The 14,798-nt window shown below is 41.0% G+C and overlaps 1 protein-coding gene across 2 annotated transcripts in view; it reads left to right on the top strand.

Annotated features, from left to right (window-relative positions):
- The window catches only part of LOC116688045 (calmodulin-binding transcription activator 1), a 30,449-nt gene extending 15,651 nt beyond the window's left edge, over positions 1–14,798 (top strand). For both annotated transcript variants that reach the window (XM_032513824.1, XM_032513825.1), the window contains exons 4-5: positions 10,821–10,888; positions 14,701–14,798. In XM_032513824.1, the coding sequence (XP_032369715.1) occupies positions 10,821–10,888; positions 14,701–14,719 (87 nt within the window). In that variant the 3' untranslated portion in view covers positions 14,720–14,798. The remainder of the gene's footprint in view (positions 1–10,820; positions 10,889–14,700) is intronic.

Below are 14,798 nucleotides of genomic sequence, written 5' to 3'. Positions count from 1 at the left end.
TAGTATATAGATATATTAGTATATAGATATATCAGTATACAGATACATTGGTATATAAATATATTAGTATATAGATATATTAGTATATAAATGCCAAGAAACCAAAAAGTCATACAATACTATCAGTTTAAATCCTTTTCTTATCACTTAAATATATTCATTTTAAATAATCTTTTGAAATTGCTCATTGTTGTAGATGATTTCATCTCTTCACTGCAGCTGTTCCATAAAGTAACTCCTTTAGTTGTGATGCAGTGATATTTAGCTATTTGTTCTCATAAGTTTCTTTTTATATACAAATGTTCCTCTTAAATGATGTTTGCTCTCTCCTATTTGAAACATCCCTTAGATACTGTTCGATAGCTGATGATTATTTATTTTGTACATCATTTGTGCCGTTTTAAAGTCAACAATATCTCTGAATTTTAGTGCTTTTAATTTAATAAACAGTGGATTAGTTGGTGCTCTATGAGTGGTTTTATTTACAATTCTTAAGGCTCTCTTTTGAAGAATGAAGACAGGTTCAGTGTTTGTTTTGTAAGTGTTTCCCCATACCTCCAACAGTAAGTAATGATTACAAATTGAAGTTCTTTTAATCTTTCAATTTCAATATCATTTATCATAAGTTTTTTGTGTAAACTTGTGGCACGATTACCAAAAATTATAAATTTAGTTTTACTTAAGTTCAGTGTTAGTTTATTAGCATCAAACCAGCTCTTCATCTTTTTTAGTTCATTTTCTGCTGTATCTAAGAGTTGTTCCAAATTTTCCCCAGAACAGATTAAATTAGTATCCTCAGCAAATAAACATGTGTTTGTTTTATACCAAAATGTATGTTATTTGTTGTTAAGTAAAACTACAATACAGCTTCACTTGCTGTTTAGAACCACTTTGATTTCTTTTCACTAATTATCAGTTTACTCTCTGTTGAGTTGATAATGGTGATGTGTATGTGGGGAACAGTAAATGTGAATATTTAGCAGTTAAATGTGAACTATCAACCACAGAGCGGGTTCACGTTTAACATTCACTGGTAGCATTTCTCCAGGTAAATCTGTTAATCTCTGTGTTTCCCTGTTAATGTGTTGAGAAGTCATATTATCAGGGAGATCTCCTGCCGTGTTTACTGCACACTGTGAACAGTGTTCATCAACTGGTATTTGGTCTCATGGAGTTTTGTTTCACAATTAAAGACTGAAATGGTGTTGCTTATTTACATGTTTTATACATAGATGCAAGTGCATGAAATGTTTCTCGAAAATATTGAATAAATGAGGCATGAATCTTTTCATCATAGGACATTATACTGATAACTTAAAGTGCATCTCATCTGCCTTATAAAGCAAACAGGCCATACAATTGCTTAAATTGCCTCAGTCCTCATTCAGTGATCACACTATGATGCCATGTCAAGTTTGCTTGCGTGTTTGAAAACATATCAAACATAAATTGGAACTTTGCCCGTTTTTCTGATGTTATAGTTTTATTCAATTTGAGCTTTCATGTCTCACAGATCTCAGTTTATTGCAGGAACCTTGCCAAAGGGGTAAATTGGCCACCTCCTACTTAATATCCACACAAAAAACATGGTGAGAGAACTGTGAGTCTCATGATGCTGCGACTAGCATTTTCCACTAACAGTATTCTGGAAATGTACACATTCACAAGATTTACCTTGGGAGATGTATATGTTTACTGGTGAATATGCTGTTTTCCCACATTTACTATAATAGACATAGGGCAGTCTGTGTGTTTTTGTGTGTGTGTTTGTTTGTGTGTGTGTGTTTGTGTGTGTGTGTGTGGATGTGTTGCATTCTACTCAAGAGACCACAGTGGGTGTCCAGTGTTTCTCTTCAAACTGCAGTTCTATCCACGTATTTCTCTGTCTCCCTGTCTCTACTGTCGTCTTCCTCCCTCCTCCCTCCTGCTGATGTATGAAATGTCTACTCTCATATGGAGTGTGTTTGTAAAAGTCAAGGTAATCAACTTTCACTGATTCCTGGAGGATTAAACAAGGTGGCATTTGTGTGCGTATGCAAGTGTCTCTGTGCATAGACAATATTAGCTGTGTACTAAGTTGTGTATTGCAATGCAGCTGTGTCATTAGTCTAAGCCCAGCTCAGCTGTAATATATCATCCATCATCTTGTACTCGAAGGAGGCAACTATATAAGGGATACTGATATTGCATTTGCATACTAAAAGTGCATATACTTAATAGTTTGAATGTACAGTATGAAGCGGTGGGTGGGGAATGATAATCACCTAATATAAAAGGTAGAGCAGCTCACTTGCTTCTCAAAAAAGAGTGTTCTTTTCATGCCTTTAGGTGTTTGACAGTGAAAGTCTTCTTCCCTCTGTAATACTATGCAAAATCCCTCTGTCCAAAAATGTGATTTTTGTTCAAAGTGTTAGCTCCCCACTGCAGCAAACAGGAAAAACATGGTAACAGCAAGTTTTCCAGCCTAAAAAACAAGAATCACCTAGTGTTTAGCCTAACTACATAATTGCCTTTTGTTGATAGCAGCATATATGGCTGGCAATATGTTTGTATATTTGATTGTATATGTATCCTGCCAGCTTGCATTGTCCAATACACAACATCAGCATCACTTTCTCAGTAGGCTGTAAGCTCCAGTCTCTGTCTGCTCTAAGGTGTCATTGCATGTTGAGTTAGAAAGTCACAGCCCATTACAGTTCATATGAGCTAGAAAGTTACCAGGACAGCCCAGCAGGCAATGACTGATGTCACAATCTCTAAAAGTGCATTAAATTATAGCAATATTATTAAATGGCTTCGCCAAAACGATATACATTTAATGGATGAAAATAAACCAGATTTAAGCAAACTAAATGTTTTCCAAAGGTCATGACAGTTCCCATAGGCAACGGTAATACAAATGGAAATGGCTGCTGTGAAGTCTAAACAGTAAAAATGTTGGTTATATTTCCCCTCTCTCCCTGTTATTTATTTATATACATGTATCTTATATTGTATAGAAGTTTAAAGATAGCTAACATACCTTTTGCGCCCACAGGATGATTCACAGTGCTTGAAGAGAGGGTGATGACATTGGGCTCTACCTTGTACAGTTGCATCATCACAGTAAATATACTGTAGCCAAAGTGAAGAGGGGCCCCTTTAGATCTATTGGTACCCTACTGTACACCGACAAACTATGTATGGAATAGCATATGTTTCTCAGATATAATCATTATTATGGCATCTCACTATTTATGATTTTGTCAGCTATGGATGAGTACAGTCCATCCTTGACGCAGTAGTTTTAGTCAAGTGAAAGTCATGGATAAATTACAAGATGGATTGGTCTATATTAAGCTAAATTCAAAACAAAACAAACCCATACCTTTTACCACAAAATATAATGAAGAAGTTCCAGACCCTGCCCAATGTGTACTGACTCCTGATTTGTTGTTATGACTGTTCAAGTCAACAAGGACAGCTTTTCTGGGATTTCAGAAATAATGTATTAAGCCAAAGAAAAAATTAGCATCATTTTAATCAAGTGCAGTTGCAATAAAAGTGAATTCTGTAGGGAAGGGATTAAATTAGTTTCTACATATTTTTTTCTGGTGCTCATAGTATTGTCTAATTGTCAGTAATCTATAGCAGTTGGCGAAGTCAAAGCACATCATTTTGTCAGCTTTTAAAATGTGTTGTTTATGAGCTGGAGGTGAAGTATACTCAGTCGCTCCCTGACTCCCTAAAGCACAAGCTGGCAATCATCAGAATTGGGAATGCATTTCAAACTTCTTTATCAAACCATGTGAAAGGTATATCACATTTTGCAATACACTGAAAGAGTGAGTGCAAGTCTACAGCCCAGGGCTTCGTCCTAGGCAAAGACAGATCAAACTGCACAACAGTGAAAGCCAGTCACCGGAGCAGGGTTGATAACCTTTAATGTTTACTTTTGCTTATGGTTGTTCTCCACCTGCCCGTCTCCCAGTATGAAGCCTCCATGTCTGATATTGGTAGAAAAGACAAACGCGAGATTGCAGACAATTTGTACGTTTATAAATTGATGCTTGTCTTTGGCAGTTTGTTTTTGAGGCTTGAGGAGAGTTAAATATGCATGACTTCAACATGGGTGGCTCCAAGTCTTTTCCAAAACAACAAACAAATGACATGAAATCTTTATCTGGTGGAGACAAACAGAATTCTGAATTGATTTTTTTAGAAAGAGGACTCCACGTGAGCTCCAGCAGGTAACTAGATTTGTTTGTTTCTTCTGAAATGAAGCTGCAGTGATATTTACTCAGAGCACACACGCATAACGAACATGTGGGTACACACAAACATGCGTGCATGCACACATACACACACACGCGTGTGCTCCCATCTTTAGTTGGTTGAGGAGGAGACAAACCTAAAGATCGCCACGGAGACCCATCTTTCAAATTTATTCATTAAACTCCCAAATGTTCCCCTTAACGAATGTAATTAGAATATGGTAATGAGAGAGGGCTGAACCAGGGAGTGTTGTAATACGCTTAGCAGCACAGAGGGAGAGAAGGAGAAGGAGAGAGAGGGAAATAGAGTAAGGGAGTTAAAGGAGAGAGAAATAAAGAGACTGACTGACAGGGTGCCAATTTATGTCTTGTTGTAAACAAGTATTTATGCCAGTGAGAGGTGGCACACACTATTTATTTTTCTCTTTCTCTCTCTGTCATTACCTCTCTCTCTTTCTGTGTCTCTCTCTATCTCTCTCTGTCTCTCGCTCTCTCTCTCCTTAGCATACCAAACCTCCTCAATAACAATAACATCAACAATAGCAGAGCAGAGATGAGCCTCAGAGGGCAGAATGACTCACAGTGAGATGAGGCATCAGGGGTTAACACAACCATTGGTGACTCCTTCATTGAGACACCCCCCCTCACCCTCACCCTCACACTCTGTCTGTCTTCTTCCACCTCCCGCTGGCAAACACACACTTGAGATCAGAGATTTCAAATATATCTCTGTGTGTGTGAGTATGTATGTGCACCCTTTCTTGGTTAACTTTAACTTTGTAGGGGTTTTTGAGGACTCTGCAGGCTTTATCCAAGACGCCCTAGCGCAACGGGGGTCCTGGCATTGTGTTTGACATCACACACCTGTTGCTGTCTTTGATGTGTTCACTCCCCTGCTGAGAGAGAGGGGGCCGTCTCCTCAAATGCAAACACAAGACAGGAGGAAAAGGACAGGTTCAGTGCTCAAGAGAGAGGAAGTCTTAGAAAAATATGATTGATATTCCCTCAGTGGATTGGGTCTGACTCTTCCTTATTCTCAGGTCTGCTCAGAAGTTTGTGCTACTTTTCATACTGTGGCGTGCACACGTGTGTGTGTGTGGGCATGTGTGTGGGCATGCATGTGTGTGTGTGTAGCCACCTTCACTGTTTGGACTTACTTTTATATTGGCTAGAAGGAGATGAAGGGAATGTGACAGAAAGGGGAAAGGAAGTGGGTGAGCTGGGGGGGGGGGAGTAAAGAGGTCAAACCAAGAAGAGAGGGAGTGAGAGAGTGAAGGAAAGGGGAGAGTGACTATTTCATTATAAAGCCGTCACTCACATGGGCAGCAGCAGCCACCACATAGTCAACCCTCTCTGGGTCTGTGTGTGTATGTGTGTATATACACTCATTTATGTTTATGCATCCTACCTCGCAGTAGTTTTGACATGGGAGGTGTGTGTGTGTGTATGTGTTGCGGTGTGACAGAGATGGATGTAACGCACATGTCTCTCTCCCAGCCAGGTGACAGGGGCGTGTCCCCTCTGAAGGTCAGTCCTCCAATGATACTGTGTGTGTGTGTGTGTTTGTGTGTGTGTGTGTTTGTTGTGTGTGTGTGTGTGTGCATGCATGCGTGTGCACGTGTGCATGTGCACACCAGTCTTTTGTCCATGAAGCGTGCGTCACTTACAGACCAAGTGGAGAAACAGAGAAAGCCAGGACAGTTTTATATTCTATCTTCTTTTTTTCCACACAAGCGACTTTGTGTATTAATAGACGGCCCATTTGTATGCATGTGTGTACAACTCTTTTATGTCCACGGACGTGCATGTGTGTTGCCAGTGTGTGATGAGGTGTTTATATGATAAACACAAGGCATGCTTGAGAGGAATTCTGATCAGGGGCTTTGCAACAGTTGTTATGGAAACAGCATTAAGCAGTTGTATTAGCCAGTGGAGGTAATATAAAGGCTGTTGAAAGTAACACACAGTGGGGAGCGAGGCAGTTTGGGAATGTAATACAAACTACACATTATTGCTCTGGTTTACAATAGACTTGATGAAATTGTATTATGTGGCTTGAACAGAACAAAATTATCCTTGTCGTAACTCATTGTTTGGCTGTCTTTCTGTTGAGAGCTACACATTTTACTTAGCCAGGTTAGAGGAACATAGTACAAACAAGACATTATTAGTTTGGTGAACAACAGGCGTCACATAATTTATGTCAGCTTGAAGCTGAACACAACTACCTTTATATCCAGCTTTCTCTTTCTCAACACAATCTAAAGTTTGGCCTCTTCAGAAAACAGTGATTGCACCATATCACTGGTGATCTTAGATATCACAGTTCAGATATTACAAGCCGTGATTCTGAGAGATTAGTTACATTTTGTCAGCAACTGTGAATAATGACATGCCTATAGGCACCTTTCATTTCTTATTGATTATTGATTGATTAGCAAAATTGTATAGGGGTTTAGCATACAATTAAGCAGCAAGTCATTGTTGTGCTTAATTTATATGATGAGCCTTTTAAGGAAACATGTTTAAAAATAGACCATAATCAATAAACTGTAGCTGAGAAAGTGCTCCGGATCAAAATAAAAACAACAGAAAATCCAATAGTCTGCAAAACAAAACAACTAATAATACATTTTTAAAAAAACAGGAGGCAACTTTGGATAGAGTGTCCATCAACATCAGACACTGAGAGAATTGTTCTGGGAAGGAGACAACCGGTGGAGGTGCTCAGGAACAAATTATCGCATCAGCAGACCTCCCCTGGTAATGCTAATGCAGTTCTTTCCCCCGTATATGTATACAAGACTTACCACGCTCAAGGAGAAAGGCATGCAGAAACAGATTCTGTAGTTGAAAAGGACACTTCAGTTTGCTACATCTCCGTACTGCCAAAATAAACTGTTCGATGCCAAATGATTTTTGTGGTGAGAACCAGTGATAGCCTTCATTTGAGGCACTTTGAATTGATGTGACAGTTCCAGTTTACAGACAACTGTGTTTTCCCCAGATCTCTGTCAGGGTGATGCTCATCATTAGACTTCAATCGTGCACGCACACACGCACTCACACGTAAACACACTCAGCCACACACACTAGCCTGTGGCTAGACCCTATAACGGAACCTGGGGAAAGCTCCTGGATAAGTCTGTTGCAGTGTAGGCGACCCCCCTCCCCTCCCCTCCCTCCCTCCCCTGGAAATCTCCCTGAGGCATGTGAGTGTATGTGTGTGTGTCTGTCTGTCTGTCTGTCTGCTTTTCTGTACATGCCACCAGTTTCTTGGAGGGAGATGGTCTCAGTGATGCGTGAGTGGGAGGCTGATTTCCCCAACTGCATCGCTCGCTCCAATCTAACTTCCCACTCATGCTCTCTGCTTTGTTAGATATTTCTTAAGTAACTCTCTCTCTTTCTCTCACACACAATACAGACAGGCATAGGTGTGTGCTGGGAAAAGTACAGTGGTGCTCACAAAGTTTACATACACATGCTTAAGTTGACTAAAGAGGAATAAAAATCATGTTTTTGGAAATTATTTTAATACCTAAATAAAAATGAGGTAAATCCAACCTTTAAGGACACCAATTTTCTTTGTGATGAATAACGTATTGTAAATATAAATGTTCTATTTAAAATACGGGGTCATAAGTTATACATACCCTATGTTAAATTCCCATAGAGGCAGGCAGATTTTTATTATAAGGCCAGTTATTTCCTGGATTCAGGATATTTGCATCTGATAAGTTCCCTTGGCCTTTAGAATTAAAATAGCCCCACATCCTCACATACTCTTCACCATGCTTAGAGATAGGCATGGTTTTATTCAGTTAGACTAATACCTGGTTTGTTTGCTGAGAGAGATTTATAGAAAGTATCCCAGCCTATCTCTAAGCCCTGGTGAAAAGTATGTGAGGATGTGGGGCTATTTTAATTCTAAAGGCCAAGGGAACTTTTTCAGGATCATAATTCCTGAATCCAGGAAATAACTGGCCTTTATAATAAAAATCTGCCTGCCCCTATGGGAATTTAACATAGGGGTATGTATATTATGACCCCTGTATTTTTAAAAAAGAACATTTATTTATTTACATACGTTTTCATTCACAAAGAAAATTGGGTCCTTAAAGGTTGGATTTTTCCTCATTTTTTTAAATTTTGGTATAAAATAAATTTCCAAACATGATTTTTTATTCCTCTTTTAGTCAACTTAAGCATGTATGTAAATTTTGAGCACCACTGTATGTGTGTGCATTCAGCTGGGCCTGTCGTAATGTATTAATACGTAGACTCCCACAGACATGCAGAACGTCTGGGTTTCTAGAGTAGATCCCTGGAGAAAGGTACTTTCCCTGTCCCTGTGTCTGGTACAGCTAACACACACACACACACACTCACAGTATTCCTGAAGGGTCAGTGTGTCACCAGGCATGCTCAAAGCGCTCTATCACTGGTTTCCACCCGGGGGAAAAAACTGTGACTTCCTGAGGATCGACCTTCACCATCTCACTTCTGTCACTCTTCACATGGCTGTGTGTGTGCTGGCGAGGGAGAGAACAGCAGGTGGGGTCTGCAGTAAGAGTGTGTGGGGAGTATGTTTTAGAGTGTGTGTTTTGTGTGTGTGTGTGTGTGTGTGGTGTTGTGTGGTGTGTGTGTGGTTGGTGTGTGTTTGTTGTGTGGTTTGTGTGTGTGTGTGTGAGGTGTGTGGTTCTGCCATTCAGCTGACTCTTCTTGTTTCTGGCTTTTTAATGGCTCTTATGGGCAGGCCTTTAAATTGAAAGTCTCTCTCCCTCCTTCTTAAATCCTCCCTCCTTCTGTCTCTCCCAGCCCCTCGTCTCCTCTTTTCTTCTCTCTCCTCCCGCCTTCCACTGGCTGAAAGTCACTAGAGGAGCCCAAGCGCCTGGCTGAGGCTGTGGAGGCCGTATAGGATATAACTTGCTTTTCGATGTTTGGGGGAGGAGAGGTTGCTAATGAAAAGATCATAATGAATGAGGCACTCCCTGTGTGTGTGTGTGTGTGTGTGTGTGGGTGTGTGTGTGTGTGTGTGTGGTTGTGTGGGGTGTGGGTGTGGGGTGTGTGTGTGTGTGTGTGTGTCACGCACGCACCAATCTGTTGTCCATGAAACGTGTGTCCTTAGAGAACAAGAGGGAGACAGAGAAAGACAGGACAGTTTTATATTTCTTGCTTCTTTTTTTTTCCACACACAACTTTATGTATTAATTTGTGTGTGTGTTTTGGTGTGTTGTGTGGTGTGTGTTGTGTGGTGTGTGTGTTGTGGGGTTGTGCAGTTGTGCCTTGCCATGGCTAACTTGAATTTATAGAATTATTAATGTGTGATGACAGTTTTTCCCACACACGTACACATAACGTACACAAAGGAGGAGGAGGCAGTGGGGGGTCGGGAAGTGACGATCAAATGGGGGGATACCAAAAAAACAATCTAGTTAAGTGCCAGCACCCTTCCAGCTGCTCTCTCTCTTTTTGTTTCTGCCTGCCTTTCTTCCTCTCTCCATCTCCATTTCCCTCCATCTCTTGTGATCGGTGTGGCGCTGGAGTGCTTTCATGCCAAACTGGGACAAATACCTAAGAGCACACACAAAAAGAGGAAGAGAGGGAGAGGAGGTCTTGAGAGAAGACTGTTGATCTGAGGGGGCAGATGAAGGAGTGCTGGAGTGTTGATGTCTTCTTCACTATTGCTTTGTGCCACATTTCCAATACTGATTGCCTTAAGAGGACAATTTACATTTCATAGTCTTTTACAACAAGTGGGTGAGATGGGAGTCAGAGATAGGTCGAGAGAGAGAATGATGTTCCAAGGAGGAAGCCAGGGGTGAGAGAGTTCATCTAGCAAAGGGAAAAGGCGCCATTACGTGAGCAACTAAAGAGCAGGAGATACAAACAATAGGTTTTTTCTGGTTGCATCTCTTGTGTGTCTCTGTCTGTGTGTATTGATGTTTTGTTTTGCCTTACTCTTGGTAGAATGCACCTGTATGATTTTAACTTTCTTTTTTCCTTATTGGATTCATGTGAGTGTGGAAGAAGAATAGAAATAGTTTGGACAGAGTAATGGAAAGCTGAAGAGATGAATAGAGAGCCTGAGGAATTAGGAATCAAGGAGCAGGCTTTATCTGACAGGAAACTGTGAAACTGCAAAGTACAAGAAAACTTTTCCTATCAGTGCACTCTCTCAGCTAGTGTATAGGTCTGCACCTTCAGTGTGTGTGTGTGTGTGGGTGTGTGTGTGTGTGTGTGTGTGTGTGTGTGTGTGTGTGTGTGTGTGTTTAGGAGATAGCTTTTCCTCCCCAGTGGAGGGAGACATCGGTGTGTCGGTGAGCGTGATTGGTTGTTGGCCCTGAGGGTCTGTCCTCTATATCTGTCTTCTGACTGGCTGCTCTGTGACCAATCAGGCACCCAGACCTCACCATGGCAATCAGATAGTGGCACGCTCTCTGTGGGCATCGGCAGGTCATCTGGAAATACCTGTTATGTTTTATCTCCCTGTGACGCATACAGACACACCACACACAAACACATGCACACACCAATAAACCGCTTGTCTTGTCTTTGTCTCTCTAGGAGATTGCTGCATATCTCATCACATTTGAGAAACATGATGAGTGGCTGACGACATCGCCCAAAACCAGGTGAGGAGAGTTCAGACAGTGGTTTCCACAAACACCACACACACACACACACACACACACGCATACACAGACACAGTCACACATACGTTCAAACACAGTGTTGCTCAATCAGTCAGTGACTCACGTTGGTTTAATCTCAATGACTGAGTGCCTATGCTTGATTAAAATATTAGTGATGTACGTTGACTGTTTTCAAGGGGTCCTGCTGACGACTTACTCTCCATGTAGAGATCGCTGTAGAAAATGGCTGGACTGTAAAGCAACTAGTCAGCTGGAAATTGAGTTTTAATGAATGTAAATGTATTAGGATATGTGATGTATAATTCAGACATAGGAGAGTGAGGAGGACTTAAAGGGAGGGGGAGTATGTGTAAGATGGGGTGTGAACAGGGATTCATATGCCAGAACTGAATATTCATTGATCCCAATGAACAATCGGTAGCTCTTTTGCTAGAATGGGGAGAGGTTCTAATCACGAAGGAAGTAGGGAAAGAGAAAAAAAGAAAGACAGAAGAAAAGGACAATTTGAATTATTGATAAATCCCCCTATTGACATTTACTTTAGTATGATGTAGGTATAATAAAAAGAGAAAGATAAGAAGAGAGAGAAAAAAAGAAAAGAAGAAAGAAAAAGTAAAGTAAGTGAAGAGGTCACCTCATGGCCTCATTTCTGATTACTGAAACTGGTGAAAGCCTGAGGTGATGCCTCTGCGCTCCCATTGTGCGAGCTGAAGGACTCTTCTCAGGAGCAGCCTGAGGCCAACAGCACAGTTTATGTTGTGGATGGATTTCTCATTGATTGGTTGTGCTGCCGTATAGCCTAACCCTCCCAGCAGCAACAGCAGCAGCAGTCATATTGGTGTTATTGAGCAGCAGTTAGATATAATCCCATTTACACATGACACAAGCCTCGATTAGAACAGATTACACCTAATCCCATCAAATGGAAAGGAGCTCAGCAAACAGAGCCAGTGACATTTATGTGTATGCCTGGTTGTGAGTGTGTGTGTTTTTATGCATGTGTGCGCAAGCGTTTGCAGACTTGTGGGGGGCAATATTAAAGCGTAACTCTCGCCAAAATGCAAACTAGGGTCTTTTTGTGAATGTACCCAAGTCAAACTTTTGTTTAAAAGCATATTTAGGAAGCAAGCGCCACTTTTCTGATTTACCGTATTCTCGTTTTTCGGTCAAATGGTCTTTTGAATGGGAGAGCTAGGGGAACTTTTATGCTAGCCTCAAATTAGCTATTTTTAAAACACTAAGAAGGCTCGACACAACATAAAACTTTCTTCGAAGTATCACCAGGGGCTCTACATATGAACTTGAGCAGAAGAAAGGTTTTAGCCAATCACTGTGGCTGTTGTTCTTCCGGTTGCTGTTCACTTCGCCAGTCAAAAATAGTCGAGGGAAGAGAGGAAAGACGGAAAGCTCCTAAAGCTTAGTTACATATAAATGCACAGATAATTTGTTGTTTTGCCATTAGTGAAACACAATATTAACCTTGTAGTTAGGAAAGGAGCCTCTTATAATAATGACATTTCCTCCTATGGAGTCCGTTCATTCGAAAATGGAAGGTAGCGTAAACAACAACTGCTAAAGTGAGTTGTTCTTTTTAATAAACTCTGTGAACACAAACAATGTTCTCAATGCTCAAGTTCATGTGTAGAGCCCCTGGTGATACTTAGAGCAAAGGTTCATGTTGTGTCGATCCTTCTTAGTGTTTAAAAGCAGCTATTTTGAGGCAAGCATAAAAGTGCCCCTAGCACCCCTATTCAAAAGGTCATTTGGCCGAAAAATTAGAATATGGTAAATCTTAAAAGTGGCCTAAATATCCATCTTAAATATGCTTTTAAACTAAAATTTGACTTGGGTACATTCACAAAAAGACCCGTTGTATTTTGGCGAGAGTTACGCTTTAAGATAACAATCAATGACCTTCATTTCTCTCCTTACTAAAATACCTCATCAGTTTAGAGTGATGCCAATTACCTCCCCTCTCTCTCTCTCTCTCTCACACACACTCTCTCTCTCTCTCTCTCTCTCGCTCTCTTGCTCTCTCTGTCTCTTCTCTCACTTTTCTCATCTACTTCTCCTTCTCCCCTCCCTTTACCGGACTCACTTACTCGCCCACTCTGTCTCTTTATCTTGCCGTCTTTTTCCCCCACTCTCCTCCCCTTGTCTTCTCTGTTTTCGCTCTGCTACACTGTGGAACGGTGGAAAAGCTTTTTATATCCCACACATCACAGCCCAGTTACAATCAATAGCATTTATGTCTGCTTGAATCGGAAGGTTTGTGGGGAACACGGACATGTGCTCGTATCCACACACATACACACACACACACATACATATAAACGTGCACGTATTTCCCACCACCCACCCACCCACACACAAACACATACACACACACACACACGCACACACTATTTATGAACATGGACATATTTTTCACCTACCCCCCCACACACACACACAGGCACACATCTGATCTCATCCATCTTCTCCATAACATAATTAGAATCAGCAGCTCTGAGATGACTCACACTGCTTGAGACAGAGACTAAACTCGGCTTTGATCGGAGGGTGGGGGTCTCCACTCCGCTAAGAAACTGGCAGGCTCACCCCAAAACAAAACAGATTTAAGATGTCAAAGAAAATCAGCTCAAAGTAAATTAAATTTCACCACACACAGTGTTCTGAGCAAATTGCAATCACCTCAGTCCACATAAATGTGTCTACATCAAATTCGAGCAGAGAGGAGAGAGGAGAGGAGAAGAGAGGAGAGGAAAGGAGATAAGAGACAGACAGATACTTAAAGAATCAGAGGTTAGGATAGTAGAAAGAATAGACAAGATGAGAAGAAGTGAATAAGTGGGAAGGAGTGGAGAATGGAAGGACTGTGGAAGAAGTAAAGAGAAAATGAAGAGATACTATTATAAGGGGGATAAAGACTGGAGGTTGATGGATAAGAGGAGGGCAGGGAAAGGAGAGAGGTGGTGTGTAAATGTGTGTGCGGTTGTGTGCATGCATGCTCACGACTGTGCATGAGAAAAAATAAGAGAGCGCACTTGTGAGTATGTGTGAGTTTATTGATTGTTAACGTGCCTGTTCTCTTTCTGTTGTCATGAGATAAGGCAGAGAAGCATTTTTTCACCACCTACACACACAAACAGAAACACGCACACAAACCTGTCCTTAACGTTTTTGAAGTGTAATGATTGATGCTGAGCAGCAGGTTTGACATTGAGCTCAAGAACACACGGCAGTAAGTCCTGCCACTCTGATACAAAATACATCTCGTCTCTACAAAAGCATGGGGAAAATTTTTTTTTGGTTTTGGGGTTGTGTGTGGGGGTTTGTGTGGGGTGGGGTGTGGGGTGTGTGTGTGTTCCTCCCACCGTGTTATAAATGGGAGCTTAGGCCCAATTTTTCCTGTTTTTGCTGATAATCACCCTACTAAAAAATTTTCCCCGAGGGGATGGGGTCAATAAAGGGGAGGGCCATGGAAACCCGCTAACTTGACTGTGGGAGAATAAAATTGGGCCGGCACCCCCGGGTAAAAAAACCGGGTTTTTTTCCTTTTTTCAGTCAAAATTATAAATTGCTCAAAAGCGGAGAATTTTAAAAACCCCTTTTTGCCGGTTTTTAAATGACCGCCTGAAATCAAATTTTTGGTCAGTTTTCCCCGGAGTTTTAAAAATTTTTTCACTTTTAAAGAAGTCCCCCACTGGTTAACCCCAAACCCGGGTTTTTTACAATCTAACGTTTTGGGGGGTTTTTGTCTTCTAAATTTTTTATCTTTTCCTTTAACAGCCTCAAAAAAGGTCATGACCCTACAACCGTAAAAGGTTTAAATACCGGAAATTGGGTACTTCTGGAAAAAAGGAAAATGGGGAAAACCACCAAGAGG

This window comes from Etheostoma spectabile, chromosome 4 (assembly GCF_008692095.1).
Source record: "Etheostoma spectabile isolate EspeVRDwgs_2016 chromosome 4, UIUC_Espe_1.0, whole genome shotgun sequence".
In the NCBI taxonomy this organism is placed as follows: Eukaryota; Metazoa; Chordata; class Actinopteri; order Perciformes; family Percidae; genus Etheostoma; species Etheostoma spectabile.
Note: the sequence above shows the minus strand (reverse complement) of the source record. Positions and strands in the feature narration are given on the sequence as shown.